Raw genomic sequence first — 17,872 nt, forward strand, 5'->3', positions numbered from 1 at the left:
ATGTCACATATTGCAAGTTGTTCATCTATAAGTTTTATTAGAGGTTCAAGATATTATGCCTTGTAGTGGCCTACCTAGTCCTATTCTTTCTATTTTGAGGAAGGAGGTTATCTCCTTGTCAAGGTGGTCTGGCTCTCTAATCTGTTAGAGGATTTATTTAGACATGGTTATTTAACACATCACTCCTTGCTAGGTCTCATTTTCCTCTCAAGTTATTCTTAAAAGGGCATATTGGTGTACTATTATATTGCTATTTTATTCCAACACAACTAATGTTGATTCATGTCATCCTTGATTGGAGGCAATCATTTGCCACTATGACTTCATCGAGTGCCACAACTATATTTACTTGATTGGGTAGTTTACATCTCTTGATTGAAATTATTAATATTCTATTAGACATGTTTCACCACCCATCCTCATAAGAGGCTATACATATATATGTCTTCCCTTGAATTGATATTGAATGAAATAACTAATATTGTTAAATCAAGTCTTTCATTATTTTAAACAAGCAGGTTATTTAAATTAGCTATAAGCATTTTAGTTTTGGGAAGATTTAAATTATTCACATTTTACAATTGTGAGGGGCACATTCTTCTCACTCCTTAGTCACACTCTTAGTTGGACCAACATTACAACCAAGAATGGAAAGTTTGAAAATTACACATAAACAATAGATTAAGGTAAAGTATATTAATGTAGCATTTACAATCTCATAAATACTATACAACAAGCCCTTGCATAACTCTTAAATGTTTCAATAAATAAACAAACATATATTTTTAAAACATTAATGAAACATAGAAATCAACACAAATTTGAGTTAGATCAATTCATAATGACCAATAGGAAGGAGCTGGTGCATAATATTCAAATTTAAAATGTAAAAATTAATTATTTACACTCACAAGTTGAGATGACCAACTAATATTTGATTTCAACATTTAAAAAATCAATTTGGAAATGAAGAAAAAATATATTCAAATAAATATTGTTGAAACTAAAATATATAAAGATTATACATCAACATTTCTTATACATCTAGAATTATATTCAAGTCACAATAATAAAAATAGATCTAAAATACAATTAAAAAGTACATAGATATCTAAATTTCACCAAATCTTAAAACAATAACACAATAATGAAAATAGATCTAATACAATTAAAAAGTACATAGATATCTAAATTTTGCCAACTCTACAACTTAAAGCAATATCAAGTTGTAGATAAAAAATGGAGACTAAAATTTTAGATGTTCATTATAAACCAACAATTCTTATAAATGTAAAACTATATTTAAGTCACCGGGAAAGAACATCAATAAGTGAACACATTTTAAGAACCATACATTTTATGCATGCTTGACCTCCCAATTACCAATCATAAACAAACTCCAAGATCTAACACATGTACTAATAATTGATCACTTTTTACCTTTTTTTGGTTGGTAATGAGCCCATTTATGTACCATTATTAAGCTATGTTCCCCAAGTTTCTGGGATGGGGACGACAGGGGACAACAAGACAAGTTTATGGGATGACAATTTTTTTTGCTGATATTTGGAGGGGGGACGACAAATGGGAATGACTATATAATGATAAGAAAAATTAAAATATATAGAGAAATTTAAAATATTTATATGAAAACATAGACAAAGCATGTACTTGTACATAATAGAACCTTAAAATATAAGAATCATCGAAATCATATGCCAAATTTGTGCTACTTTAAGAGTCAAGTCTAATTTGTTCTATAAGTTAAAGTCAAAGTCCCCTAGGTGTCCTCAAGTCTCCAAGACGTTTTCGAGATAGGGACAACTAGAAATATATTGGAGACAAGTCCCCGGGTAATTGTGCATGACTACTAGCACATTTGTCCACAAATATTGACAATTTTGATTGAACAATTAATTAGTAAATCTTTGAGTATCTTGCGACACTTTAATAACCACTTTTTGACACTAACATTTGCCAATCTCTAAAAGTATTTTCGTTAACACCTAAAAGCCAAAATTTCGACTTTGGCTGTGTGATCTTGTATCCCCCGACCCTTTTTGTGAATTGTAACTAGTATATTATTTATTAATAGAAAATGACTATTCATTAAAAAAAAGAAAAAGTAAGATGTAAAGGGAACCCTACCATAGTTGGCATTTAGTTTAGTCTAGTTTAGCAACGCTAATAAGTTCCAACATCGTTGTAGTACATTGTCTTTCCATTATGGCATGGCCATTACGCTCTACTTATCTATAAGCGTTCGCATCTCATTATCGTAACTATAATAAGAGGATCCACGACACTCACTAAACCTTAGCGCTAAGCCCCTAAAATTTTATGGCCGTCCCCCTACCTACATTGTTTGATTTGATGGAGGGTGAGATTCGATTCAAAGACAATAAAAAAATTGTTGAAATATGATATATAATTTAGACCCTACAAATTCTCATGCTCCTCCCTAAATAATCAAAATAGACCTCAAACACAGTGGAAAAATAAATAGATCACCAACTCTATTATTCTATACAATATTAGGATGTAGATACTAGTTGGGGGACCAAAATTTTAGATGTCAAGTATAGATTTAACATTTGCATCATTAAAGTAGACTAAAGCAATCTTTGGTGGCTTTACTTCCTAGGGAAGTTTAAACAAAACTTGTGGTCCACATGCAACATCTACGAAAAGCCCACTTATAAAGTCTTAGTTGGACCTTTTTGTACAACAAACAAAAACTCCTTACACGTGTATTCTCAACATCCCCAAACCAAAATGAAAACCCCACACTCCAAATCTGCCCCAAAACTTTTACCTATCGTCATATCAAAAAGTACTCTGATCTAGAAGCCCACAGATCAACAAATCCTGTTGCTTAAGCCTACGATTACGTTACCATGTGACCGGGGGCTTCATATCGTACTCGTCGACAATTCGTTTCTTTCTGCAGTGTTTTCGTTCTTCACTCTTCTTGTCTTACGAAGTTTGTTTTTAGACCGTTCGATTTTTCGGCCTCGCTCACCTTGGTTCTGGATCGCTGGACGTACTGTTCTCACAATTCCTTAGCTTGTAGAATCATTTGCAGTAGTTTTCTTGCATCTCAGAACGTGAAATTCAGTTTTATCCCGCTGCATTCCGCTCAGAATAGGCATACTTAAGCGTTTTAGCAGCCGGAGACATCAGACGGGTAGTTTTCAAGCATTGCAGATTTATCTTAAACGTCTGGTACGTAAGTTCTGTTTTCTGTCACACTTTAGCTGCCGCTTCGTAAGAATTGTACTGTTTTTGACGCCATTTCGAACCATTTGTGTATTGAATCGGGTCATACGCCCTTGTAATTGCTGCAGCTTGGTGACTGTTTCACTATATTCTCAGGCCGTTAGTTTGCTACAATTTGGCTAGGTTTCTTTTACAGTTTCTCAGAAAAATCCCAGTCAGTTTAAAAAAAATAAAAAAAAGTTTAAAAAAAAAAAAAAAAAATCACGCCTGTCTCCAACGTACTAGTATTTTCCCATACGTTTAGTTTATCCGTTTCTCTTTTTTAATCAATTAAGTTTCTCCAACCTGCGTGGATCCTCATTAGGGTTTTTGCGTTGATATTCTAGGGTTTGAGTATCGTATTTTCCCGTTTTCTGTAGTTCTGTCATCCGTTTACCAGTAAATTAGGCCGTCTATCTTACTAGTCGGACAAAAAACCAAAAACAAGTTTTCAAGAGTTGTCACAGAAGTTTCAATCAAGGCATTTTTTCTTACATTTGAGTTTGAGGCACTATAAACATATTTTTGTGTTCTTACTGCCCAAGTTGCGTCGACAAATTTGCATTGCTGGAACTGCAAGTATCATAGTCCTTGGTGCTCTGCCTACTGTACAATTTCAACAAGAAAGAAGGATATATTATTACTAGATCAAAATTACCAAGTCTGCAGCAATTCTATCCTATATTGCAAACCACCTTTGCAAGGGGCGACCAGTAATAATCTTCTCCGCATTTCAAATCAAAATTCTGTAGATTTCCGGGAGAATACTTTTCTTGAGATTGTTGTTCTATCTCCTATTTTTATTCTCTGATCACGGTAAATAGTGGTAAAGATGCCAACTCTACATTTTGTAATCTGAAACTATAATAAGAACGTTCCACTTTCTAAGACCTCCACAGTTAGTTCTAAGGTTTGTGGGGAAAGGTTTGATTGTGTGCTTGTAGTCTGAATAAGGATGGCATCTAATCTTCTTCCATATGCTTTATTTGGGGGAAATGTATCAGAAAATGTGGTTGTTTCAAAGGCAGCTGAAGGAAATGACCGTGAGTATGCAATTCCCAATATCTGGAAATTGGATCAGGGCATTGAAGTTGACAGCGCCAAACAAGAGGTTGCAGCTATTCCTGGTGACTGGATTGCAAGTTCTAATAATTACCAATGGTCAGCTGGACATGGAGAGATCGTTCAAGGAGATTGGGTTCTTGATGATAAAATGTCTATGTCACTTGCCCCCAAGGAGGTTTGGAAAGATGCTGAGAATATGAATGTTAGTAATCTGGATATACCTGGATTGGGAGAAAGAGGATTCTCTCAGGAAACCAGAGCCAGGGAAATGGATTTGAAAACAACATTTACATCTATTACTGAGTGGTTTGATGATTTGGCCGTGGATTCTGACGAGCTAGGTGCTACTGCACAAATAGAGAGCCATAATAGACAGTTTGATATGAAATGTTTGCTGTCTGAGTTGTGGGAAATTGGTTATTCTAATTTAGAGGATATATGCACTTCAGTGGGGAAGCCAGGAAACATAGTGAGGGAAGATAATCTGCTGTTTGCAGAATGGGGTATGTCCAATTCATTTCGGAAGAGCTCTAAAGATCAGGCAGAATATCAAAGATTATCAGGATGCAATGATTACAGGGCAAATGCAAGTGACAGTGCACCCAAGGACAAAACCAATCAAGAGAAGCAGAAAATTCTTGCACCTTCATGGAATGCTGTGGATATTATGTTGGATTTTCATGTTCCTGAAAATCAGAAAGATGATCTCTATGAACATGGAGAATACTTTGGGACAAAGCTACGGAGTAGCTTGAATAGAATGTCAACAAGGATTGGTAATTTGGCATGTGAAGCAGTTACTATGGAAAAAGGAATCTTTCCCCTAAGAGAGGAAGAAAATGACATTATATCAAAGCTAGCTGGTGATGGGCAGTGGCTTGAACATATTTTTGGTATGGGGAATGCGTTAGAGGGAACAAATATGGTGCCAAAATTTATCAATCCTCATTCAGGTGTCTTGCATTTGGTAAAGGAGAATAGTCTGACCCAAGTACATCAAAGGTGCAGTAAAGAAGACATTGCAGAACATATGGCATGCAGTCCAGGTATGGCCTTAACTGATGGCAACAACAGTGAGCAAGTGGAGAAAGGGATATGGCCTGGCGAGTTTGAGAATTTTAGTGATGAAGAGGCTCTTGGAGGTTCACCGCATGAGGCAATTTTCTTCTCTCTTGCCTATCTTCGTTTGCAAGATCTTTTATCAGTTGAGAGGGTTTGTAAATCTCTCAGAGCTGCAGTGAAAAATGATGAACTTCTCTGGCGGCATCTGCATGTGGAACATCCTTTAAGCAAGAAGTTTACAAACGATGCTCTCATACAGCTTTCATCAAGGGCTCAAGGTCATTTGCAGTGTCTGAGTTTAGTGGAATGTTTGAGGGTTACTGATGATGGTCTGAAATCAGTTCTTGATAGCAACCCTAACCTTACAAAGGTTAGTAGTAGTTACAATATTTTTTTTAGCTTCATATGTGAATTGAAAGTAAATTATGCTCAATGTTGTCTTTGTATCTATTTCATTGCTTTTCTTGACACTTTCTTGCTTCACTGTAAGCATTATGTACATTTTTAAATTTTTTGAGTATATAGTAATCCATTGAAATATTTTAATCTTCTAAGGTTACCGTCTGCATTGTGATGGCTCAGTTAGTTGGATTTATACGACCTTTACTATTTATACATCCTCCATTAAATGATATATCTTACTATAGATGGTTAAATTCCTATAATAAGTGTGCATTTTAATTATTATTCTTCTTAGGCTTTCGCAATAGAGATTAGTCTGTGAATTCACAACTGGGTCTTGCACTAATAAATGCACCTCAGTTTCAATACCCCATAAATGGACTAAAAATCATATTTCAGTATTATAGAACCTCACTTTACCATATTTCTGTTGTAATCAACCGCCATGACATGCACATTGAGTTATGGGCTTTTTGAAGAATTGCTGTTTGAACCTGGCTGACTTTCACAAATCTGTTCTTTATCATTACAACACAAAGCTTTGGAACATTTCATGCGAATTTAATCTCAATATTCTAAGGCATTTAACTATAAGCAAAATCAAGTTGGCAATTTTTTTTCACACAGCAAATTTTAATTGAACTATAAATTGCACATAATTCAAAGACAATAATATTTTGTGATAGAAGTTCTAATGAATCCAAAATACATGCATAGACAGAAAATCAACATACACGAGAAATTTTTTTTGGACCCCATGCTGATTGTGTTTGCAACACCCTCTCCTCAACCTCAAATATACACTGGTTGTAAATTTACCTGCTGATCTGGCAGATTTTCTTCTTGCCTTTGCTGCATCAAATCAGAACTAGTTATCTAGTGACTGTAAATGTTAACTTTTTAGTCCTGGAGATTCTGTGCTTTTGGATCAAATAACCAAATGGTCTTCACATTTGTTCCTACCAATTATTTGTGGTGGGTTCAACAATGGTAGTGAACATAGTTTCACTCATTCATCTGCTTTTATGTCATGTTCTGAGTTGTGAAGTGTGAATGTCATTCATCTCCACTTTGTAAACTGCGAATTTCTAAAACTCAGGAGTTGGGTTTACAATCATTGTTGTCATCCTACCAGAGATCTGAAAAATATATAGGGAGCTGGACCAATTTGTGTTGAACAATCGAAAAGGCAGAATGATTTGTCATAAGAATGTGAAAACTTAAAATAGGAATATTTACTCTTGAAATTTCAGTTTTATAAATTTTCCTGGCAATAAGAGCTTTCCTTTGATCGTCATTCTACATGCAAAGAGGCCTTTTGCCCTCCTCTTCTTTTATTTCAAAACATGGTTTTGTTATTGGTTTCATCTAGAAACATCTTGTATGTATACTTGGTGATGCCTTTTTTAACTTCCATTGTCAGTAAAGGATGGTCATTAAAAGATATTTCTAGACGAGACGAAGATAAATGCCATGTTTAGCTTTCAAGAAGAGGGCAAAGGTTAAACTTGAAAGGTTGACTTTATAAATATGCCTGGCAATAAGAGCTTCCGTCCTTTGGTTGCCATTCTACTTGCAAAGAGAGCCTATGTCCTTGTCTTCTTTTATAGCTGAATATGGCTCTTATTCAGGTCTCATCTAGAAGCATCTTTTATGTATATCTGTATATGCGTTCTTCCACTTTCTATCATCAGTGAAAGAAGGCCTTAAAAACTATTTGTCTAAATTAGTAAATAATTGCATGTAAAGATCTATAATGCTGCTGCTTAATAACATCTCTATAGGGGATTTTTTGGTTAAACTTCCAACAGTGATATTCATACTGGTCTGAGTGTGCAGACCGCACATTACTCTTCTCCTTGAATACCATCCTAGGGCACTTAAATATATTACACTTGGCTAAGGCGGCGATCCTTGGAAATGATTTAATGTTATGTACTAAACTATAACTAAATTGTTATGTTAGTTAATCATTAATCATCCTCCTTGAGTGCCGATTTCTAGAAGGTAATGTGGGCCGACCTAGAGAGGGTCATGTCCCTTTAGGGGACATGCCCTTTGGTCATGGTATAAGAGGTGGGTGTGATTGAGGTTTAAGGACATACAACACATTGAAGTCTGCTCCTTAAATCAATACTGCCCTAAGACGAATTGCAGGAAGAAGAAGCATTTCCAGAATTATAACGTCTCATTCAAACAAGACTGTTTTTTTAAGATCATCTACAGCAGATTAAGAAAAGGTACAATATAAGTTTGATTCACTTCAGAATTTGCAGAAACTCTACATTTTTTTTCCTTACAGCTTTTGCCCATGGTCTCATAAATGTAACTGACACTGAATCTATCTCCTTGCACTGATTTAAGAATTATAATCAAATGCTCAAGAAACTGTATCATACATGAATTGTTCTTTCAAATCCATAGTCAAGTACATTGAACTACTACAATGTCATCAGTCTACCTATAATAAAAGGAAGTGGACTACACTTGGATGACAACTCTTTTAAAATTTTATATTTATAAGAAACATTTGCTAGAATTTACATTGTGGTACACTGTATTATGACAGGCTAAACAAGTTGTTTTATGCTGTGTTTTCCTCATCAAGGGGAGGAACCATGGAATTTGCCTAGTTATCAATCTTGGCTTGATTTTATATGACTCAAGTTTTCACATATCTTAAAATTTGTTTTACCAAAAAACCCAAAAAACATCATTTATGACACTCGGACAACTTTTCTACCCTGACATAGAAGACATCATCTTCAAACAAATCTTGAAGTGACTTGACAGTTTGTTTTACTTTGTTTTATGTATATGGTATTTACCAGTCTTTCTTTGACCAAATCATAGTTTGCAAACTTGATGAGTTCTTGCGAAACTTGTTATAACATTAATTAAAACATTGTCTGTCCCTCCCTCCACCTCTCCCTCTCTCCCTCTGTGTGTATCTCACTCTTATTTTCAGTGGTTGCAATCTCAGTAGACCAAATTGATTGTTCAACTTTACTGATCGAGTGAAGTTTGAAGGATGTATCTATTGTTGTGCTGCTTTTTTTTTCAGTGTCCAGAATCTACAGTGTGCAATGCAAACCTCTGCCAGAAAAGACCTTGCATGGAAGTATGGTACGCTAGGTGTGATCAAGGGTATGCTCTAATGTGAGAGGAGATCTCGATTGAAATACTACTATTCTCAGATTTCTGGTTGGTGATATCCACTTGTGTAGTCAAGTGATGAGATAAATGAATGTCCCCCTTTTTATTTTTGAAGAGAAGAAAATGGAAAAGAAGAGGACAGGGGAAGTGCTTGCTTTAGTAACGACTTAAATGGCCACCCTGTATCATCTGGATATTTTCTTTTTGGCACATGACATTCCTTGAGTAAAATTCTAGGCATCTAAAGTTTCTGCATAATTTTTTCATTTCTTGCAATGTTCTAGTCACACAACCTTCTTTTTTTAAGGTACCTTCTTTCTTTAGGTACTGCTTGAAACCAAGAGACACACAAGGTGAGCACAGCAGATGAATCTTTTTTTACTACTATATTGTACCATTTAATGCCCTATATTGAGATGGATTGGCAAATGCTTTAACCATCGTCAGAGTAGTGTTTAAGAAATTAACTTCATCTAATTTTAGTAGCCCATTGTTAGAGGAATACATTAAAAACATGTGACCGCTAGTAGAAGATCAAATTAGAAGATGACATAAAACATTTTATTGGATGGGTTGTTGAATGCCAAGAACCTAGTGCTGATTAACATTTTAGGGGCTTTGAGTGGCATAATGGTTTTCTTGAAGTCTATAGAGATGCCTTTGACCAAGTGAAGAATGCTGAGATTTGTGCATTTTGTTGGAGTGGGTGTTCTAGGAGTTTGGGCTAGATAATATTTTCCAAATTATTTGTCATTGTAGGGAGACTTATGTAAGAGATCATTCTATCATTTGTTGGGGCTCCTGCCTTCCAGTTGGATTGAATGCTTGAGGACACTGGGAAGATCAAATAGATAAAAAAAGTGGTGGAATATGCTAGAAACTTTACCAAATTTATTGCATTAATAGTTGGGGTTCATAGTTTGATGAGAAAGCAAACAAAAGACAAGGAGGTTGTGCAATTAGGGGTGACAAAAATTGCCATAAGCTTTATCTTTTTACATAGCATCATACGGGAGATACCTTCTCTCAAGTATATGTTTGTTATTTTTGTGTGCAATATGTGTTACTCTCCATAACCAAAAGAATGGAAAGGGAGATTGCTACAAAGGCAATTTTTGATGAGGTTTTCACAACGATTTTGGTAGATTTGTGTAATATATCCACAAGTATTCTTTTAAGGCCATTCCACATTTCCATCGTGGGAATAAGGATAAATATGGACCATTGGGCTATCGGTGATCGTAGATGGATGAATGAATTCCATAAACCAAAACATGGCATGGCACAATACCCAAACTCCAAAGTTTGTTATTTGGCACGTTTAAGGCCTGATGAGGAGTGGGGCCTGACCACATGTATAGAGAATATGTCAGTAGACAAGGCCGTAAAGACATTATTGTACATGTGTTGAAGGTTTAGAAGGGTTTGTAGGGTAGGTTATTTTCTTCACCTTTATGCATTTAAAGGAGACAAGAACAAGGGCTAGATAGGAGGAAAATAGCTTCTAATTGTACACTTGTTTGATATATGTAATTCTAATTTTTGGCCTCATACCAGAAAGTTATCTACTGCTAGAAGATTTTTAATGCTAGAATCTATAGAGACTGGCTGTTCATGTTTTCTCCCAGGCCTGAAATACTGCTAGGTGTTAGTGCTGTTGGAGAAATACTGCTAGGTGTTAGTGCTGTTGGAGCTTGTTCAAGAGCATTGACAACAAGAAGACAAACAAGTTGAGCTAGGAGTACCTTGACGGTGTTTTTTAAATTTAAAATATGGAGGCGGAGGATCTTTATCCATCAACTTGACAGCATTCATACTTAAATTGGATTGTCATGATGCAGATGAAATGTTCACCAACAAGGATCTTGGTGAATTGTATAAATAAGTAACAATGGAAGCATTGAAGAACAATTATTTGAGGAAATGTTTACTCCTTTTGATAATTTAGTTTTAATTCTGAGTTAAAGGCTAGATAACATTGTTGGAAATATTTGTTGGTGTTTTCATTGATGTCAATTTGATGTGAGGAGATTGTCAGAAATATATGTTCTGATGTTCCTATATTCTCTGGTATTGCTCTTGAGTGAGAATTTGATGTTTCCAGAATGCTACAGTTTTAGACGATGGAATATGCACGAGAGAGTATTTAAAGTTTGTTTAGAAGAATGCTCCACAGTCCTCTGCATTTGGTGATGAGTGCTTGCGGTTCTGGATACAATTTTTATGTTATGTGTAAGCTGTACTGTTATGTTGCATTGCAGATGATGTGATTGGTATTTGAAGTTTGCTAACAGTCTGTTTCTTGAAGGTTTGGTATGGAAAATGGTCCGCATCACTTCACATTGATGCTTCTGGTATTGCAGTTTGAAGGACATGCTTGTGAGGCATCTTAGTTCATTTATGAGTTAGTGTTTTCAGTTCTGTTTCTTCGTAGAATGGTTTGTTGTAGCTCACTGGTTTACTATGTTGGTTCTTGGTTCGGGCCATATTTCTTCTGGTTTAGACATGTGTTTGAAGTTAAGATCTTGTTTGGGACCTATCATGGCATGTGAAGCTCCATATTGAAATATTTTTAGTAGAGCTTATGTTTTGGGCCAATTGGTCATGTGCTACAAAGTTTATCTAAATGTTACCTTTGTCGCCAACTTTGGAGGATGTGTTTGTGCATGCAAATAATTTGTTTGGAGCTAGTTAGAAGGATGTGTTATAATGTTTTAGGTCCCCTTCATCTCTTGGAGCAGACCATAAATATCGCAATTGTGTTTGGTGACCAACTTGATAGGACTTTTGTCTATGCTTTTTATGGCCGTCCTCGTTGAGGGTTTTGATGAAGAAATTGATATACATTGGAGATCATTTCAAGGTGTTATGTGTGAAGTGAGTTGTGCGAAAATGTGTTGAATATAAGTGCGAAGATCAGTTTGTATGGTATGCCTTCACAATTATATCAATAATTATACTAGTATTTAAACAATGTACTTGTGTGGTGATTGTCATGAAGTTGGTCGCTTGAGATAGTGATTCAAGGACGACTTCTTGATTGGAGAATTGTTGGAGGCAGTATGTTGAAGGCTCATTCATTTTGATTCGTAGTATTTATGTATCCTATTTGAAGACAGTGAATCCTTCTTCCTAGTTTTGTATCTTGTCTTGAGGTAGTGGTGTGAGACTACAAGTCCTTTGTATCTTGTCCTAAGGCAATGCGCCTTAGCCGACAACTCAAGGATTGATGGGCTTCCTAGGTAGTGAGCCTAAAACAATCTTTGTATAATTGTTTTTTCATGTAGTATGTGAGTTGGATGTCACTGTGGTGTTTTTCTTCTTGGACTTTCCATGCAAATTTGATGGTCTCATGTGCATGGTGTTCATTGCTTTATCTTTCTTTGCTGCTAATTTGATTAAGATTCCTAACTTGATTAAGATTCATAGAGGGTTTTTAGGTTTTTGTTTGGTATGTTTTATGTGACTTTTGTAAGGATTTTAATTTTGATAGGGATGGGGGATGTCCTAACATCACGAGGATGTTGAGGATAAAAAGTCACCGCCATCGATTCCTTACAAAATGTCAACGTATTGGGGATTTTCCTCCACTTTGGGGATGTTCTCCAAAAGAAATTTAAATCAGGGATGGAGAGGGGGCACTCTATCCCCTCTCCATTAGGAAAGCCTCACAAAAATAGAAAAATGTTGACACCACAAAAAATTGAACTTAAGGAAAATTAAAAATACAAAAACTCGATTCTCGATGAGAGTGAACTCCCAAAGGAATATTGTGTTGAAAATTAGTGAAACTACAATTAAGTACTTGCCATTTACCCTGATTTAAGGTTGTCAAGGCCACAAGAAGCTCCGTGGTGCATGATTTTTCTTCTTTGGAGATGGAAAAGTGAACTGTAACAATGCAAATGATTGATGTGAAAACACAAAAGTGAATGTTGGATAGAGTTTTTGGGAGTAAAATATATATTTTATTTGTGATGGGTCTCCATAGAGTGTTAGTTTTTTGTTTTATACGTTTTATGTGATTTTTTTGAAGTTTTATATTTGATAGGGGTGGGGAATGTTGGGGACAAAACATCACGTCCATAGATTCCTTACACAAGAGGAATGTATTGTGAATCCCTCTCGGGGGTTGTTCTCCAAAGTGATGGAGAGGGAACATTTTACCTATTTTGAGGTTTTCATAGCATTGTGCCATTACAAATGGGGACCTTTTCTTTTCGCTCATAGTTGTTAGGTTTTGGCAGTTGTGTTGGCAATTTAAAGCTTTAAATGATTGAGGAGTGAATGAGAAATCAAGTTGTCAAGTTGCAATTTAAAGTGGGAGTTTCAAAAATAAAGACTTTCCAAGCCATGTTGTAGTAGGTTGAGCCTAAAATCCCAAGTGTATTAATATTTTGGCTAGTGAATTAGTCCAAAATATAATATAAACACATGTTATGCATAAGGGCCTTAGAACCCTTACAAAAATTGTTGTTCCTTAAATTTGTCAAAATCTTAAAGAAAATCAATCTTTATAAAAGTACACAAAATCGGGACATACCATGAAATTCCCCACTTAAAATCAAGAAAATTCAGACATGGCATGGATTTCCCAACTTAAAATGATGAAAATCTGGACATACCATTATTCTTCCCAATTTGAATGGCATTTTCTTGAAAGTCAAAATATTGAGCCATTTGTCCAGACATGGGTCAATAAGGAGTGTGAATGAAGAGTTTAGATGCAAGGCAATTTTTCCCTCTGGGTTTATACAACAAATTTTGAGATTCAAAGTAAGGATTCTCCCTTCAAATTTCTGGATTTATCCAGAGATAAGTTGATTTTTCCCCTTGGAAATAACTAAGGATGATGTGTGAGGATTTATACTTGCATGGATCGATTTTCCTTGAATTCCCTATTTTGATTGGTGAAAGGGCACTTCGTGAATTTTTTGCAATTCCCTACGTTGGTCAATTTTCCCCTTGGTGGTTATATATATAAAATTATTTAAATAAAGAGGAAATAATTAATAAAGTTCTACAAGCTTCTGGAAGGTGAAGGATCAACCGAAAACCTCTTTAAAAGGAGAAGCTACATCCATAAGAGAGAGTAAAGGAGTGGTTCAGTGGCTGAAGGAGGTATTGAGAAAAGTCAAGTAGGTGATGTAGAAACTGCCTAAGTCCAGGGAGCTGGAAGTTCAATCATAGAAGGGCATTAAACAATCTGATTGCTGTGTTAAATCAGACCTCCAAGAGATGAAGATAAGGTGAGTTGGCTGCAATAACAGTATATTCAGATTTAATTCTAAAATTTCCACAAAGGGGCAATTTTTGTAAAAAAGAACTTCGAATTTTTCTACTTACCAGCTCATGCCCAATATGATTGCAGATCATTGTAAGGACAAATTTGGATTTTTGTGATGATAACATGTTTTCTCCAGACTAAGTCTGAGATTGTGATATTGCTATCAGGATTTAACTCTGTGATTTTTGAGTCAAACTCATTGACCCATTTTTCATGAGTATTGGTTCAACATGAATCCATCTGTCATGAGAATAAATGGAACACAGAGCACTCATTGGATCTAGGTGATGCTCACAGGGGTGAATTGCTGTGGAAATTATCTCCTACTTATCTAAGTCTGAGATTTTTCTCATGTAGGGCAATTTCCTTTGAAAAATCATATGAAATTTTCAGCCCCCCAAATATATCCAAACATGATTGCAGACCAATGATGAGGATGGATGCTGATTTTTTTTTAGACTGATTGGAGGCATCTATGCACCAATGGGTAAAGAGTTTCAGACCAAAATCTGAAGATTTCCTCTATATGGACCTTTTTTCTTGAAAAATCAGATAAATTCCCTAAGCTTCCAAACCTTCCAAATTTTTATTGCACATTCACAAGGTAAAACACAATACCTGAGATTGATTGGAGACACCATGACACAGAGATTGGTAAGTTGCAGCCTGCAGGCCAAAGTCTGAAGATTCATCCGAGGAGTTTGATTTTTCTAAGTATATTTGTGACTTTATTTGGTATCCTCAAATTCAATGTGTTGTTATGGCAGACCTTTTAGACCTATTTTACGTCCATTTGAAGGCCAAAACAAGTCTGATACAGCATGTGTATTGTTGATGTGCATTTTACGACGCCAACAATAAAACAAAATAGTGAGGTATCTTATCTTCTCTTGATCAAAGTTTTGCATATGCTAAGATTGCAAAAAGATCATACAGGTAACTCGAAGGTTCCTTTCATGTTAGGTCTTGACTGTGGATAAGCTCACTTGTAAATGTGATTTGCTGTTAATCATGAGGGGCCTTACGTTTGTTTCACTTAGATTGGTTTTGAATCATACACAAATTTTTATTGCACATTCACAAGGTAAAACACAATACCTGAGATTGATTGGAGACACCATGACACAGAGATTGGTAAGTTGCAGCCTGCAGGCCAAAGTCTGAAGATTCATCCGAGGAGTTTGATTTTTCTAAGTATATTTGTGACTTCTTTTGGTATCCTCAAATTCAATGTGTCGTTATAGCAGACCTTTTAGACCTATTTTACACCCATTTGAAGGCCAAAACAAGTCTGATACAGCATGTGTATTGTTGATGTGCATTTTATGATGCCAACAATAAAACAAAATAGTGAGGTATCTTATCTTCTCTTGATCAAAGTTTTGCGTATGCTAAGATTGCAAAAAGATCGTACTGGTAACTTGAAAGTTCCTTTCATGTTAGGTCTTGACTGTGGATAAGCTCACTTGTAAATGTGATTTGCTGTTAATCATGAGGGGCCTTACGTTTGTTTCACTTAGATTGGTTTTGAATCATACAAGATGGGAGCTATCAAAAGATATTGCAATGAACAACATTTTTGGGTTTTCAAAAAATATGCAGAAAGCAAAGAAGGTATTAGGAATTCTAATCTACTCCTAAGGGTAATAACAACAACTAATACTGCTTTGATGGACGAGTTCCCAAATAACCAAGTTCTGCCTTGCCAAGTTTAACTACAACTATGCAGAAACCGGTTCAATCTTCAGGGGGTTATGCAAATGATTTTCATACTACAATAGACACCATCAAAACAAACAATGTACATAGAAATGGGTTCAGACTAACTTTGCAAGATGACTTACAATTAGTAAATTGGCAAAAGTATAAATCAAGGAATTCATCAAAACACCATCGCATTCTCCATTGAAATCACAACATTTGATCTAACAATCTAATCTAAATGAGGGAACCATGAAACCAAGTTAGCACCAAAATATATCTAGCAATCACCATGAAATCAAACAAGAACCAAAATATATCAGGTAATCACCATGAAACCAACAATGAAAACTCTGGTAGCTTTTAACAACAATCTTGAAATTCCACTACTTATAAATGAGAAATGAAGCCTTTATATAGGTCCTTGGTTACAACAAATGGCTTGATTCAAAACAGTAACCGATGGCCCAGATTTTGCCTTCTTAGTCCTAACTAGGTTAGGTCAAGAAGAAACAATCTACAAATAATGCACGGGTCCACATAGACCAATAAAGAGAAGCATTTTCTTAGTGGGGTAATAAATGCCCACTACACATGTCCATTCAACAAGGGAGTGAGGCTACATAAATGCCCACTAAGAATTAAATGCTTTGTCTTCCATGAATAGGTTATTCTCGATTCCCTTTCTTAAATGCTAAGTTTCTCGGGGATGTGTACCCGGCCTAAAAACAGGAGTTTCGGAAACAGGGACGTCCCGGGGACGAGGGGACTAGTACGGGACATCCCCCAACCTTCCCCCAAAAAGGCAAATTACTAGGGGACGTCCCCGAAACCTAGGCATGACTAGGAAAAAAAAGGGGAACGATTGGCCAGCCCAAGTACGGAAACGGGACACCTAGATGTCCCCCGACCTTATCAAGTACGGCCATCCATCCCCAAATGTTCTAAAAATAAATAAATAAATAAAAAATTATGCAAAAAATTAAAAAGTGAATATTAAAAAATAATTTTAAGGCTCCTTACTAGGTCGCAGAGGTGGGCCCCACCCCTCCAAATGCGGTAGAGGCAGAATAGGAGCAACAATCTGCGTCATTTTTCTATGTTATGTTTTTTATGTTGAATGTGAACATGATTATGATACATTGATACTTATTACTTTATGGCAGACCTCTAGCCTTTGGGTGTATAGCTTTAGGCATATTTAGATTTAGATTTTCAGATTTATCATGTTTATCATTATGATATTGTTCATTGATATTGATATGCATTTTGATAATTGAGTACTAAAATCGGATACTGTTTCCTAGATGGCATTCAAATGTTGTATGTTATGGTTCTATAATGTTTAAATGACATGCTTTGTGCTTAGTTTCATATGAATGACATGCATATTTGCAAACTTCAATGTATATTTGCAAATTTTCCTATATATATAGCCGTCCCTATTTCCCCCCCCTGTCCCCAAAATTGGCAAAAAAAATTTGCCATCTTGGAAACCTGTCCTGCTGTCCTCGTACTGAAAACTCGGGGAAACATAGCTTAAATGTAAGAACTTTGACTTGGGGATCTTTGACTAGCAAGTGGAGATGATTGGGCACTATGTTAGCATGCTTGGTGTCACGTAAGCTCAGGTCTTTTCTAATTGCATCATTTCGTAACGCACGTCCAACTTTGAATACTCCTTTTGAAACTACCTCTGCTTGAACATTTCCATCCTTCTATGTACTTGCTTGGCAATAGATAATTTGGAATCCTTCATTGATGATTTTGTGATCCTGGAATTGCAAACTTCCCTTGGCCATGCTCTTGGATTTTTGGATTGAACTTTGATCTTTTAACTACCGAACTTTGTGCTGTAGTAGCAGAACGAGAAATAGAATAGGAAAGTTTTATGTTTTGTATGTTTTAAAATTAATGTTTTCAATAAACGTCCTACATGTG

General features: G+C 35.7%; 1 protein-coding gene across 1 annotated transcript in view; it reads left to right on the forward strand.

Annotated features, from left to right (window-relative positions):
* Positions 1–2,907: 2,907 nt before the first annotated feature.
* Positions 2,908–17,872, forward strand: part of LOC149533774 (uncharacterized) — a 32,650-nt gene continuing 17,685 nt past the window's right edge. The window contains exon 1 of the mRNA XM_089804208.1: positions 2,908–5,755. Within this exon, the coding sequence (XP_089660334.1) occupies positions 4,214–5,755 (1,542 nt within the window). The 5' untranslated portion in view covers positions 2,908–4,213. The remainder of the gene's footprint in view (positions 5,756–17,872) is intronic.

Source organism: Cupressus sempervirens, chromosome 10 (genome assembly GCF_028749045.1).
Source record: "Cupressus sempervirens isolate cs-2001-9-10 chromosome 10, ASM2874904v1, whole genome shotgun sequence".
Lineage (NCBI taxonomy): Eukaryota > Viridiplantae > Streptophyta > Pinopsida > Cupressales > Cupressaceae > Cupressus > Cupressus sempervirens.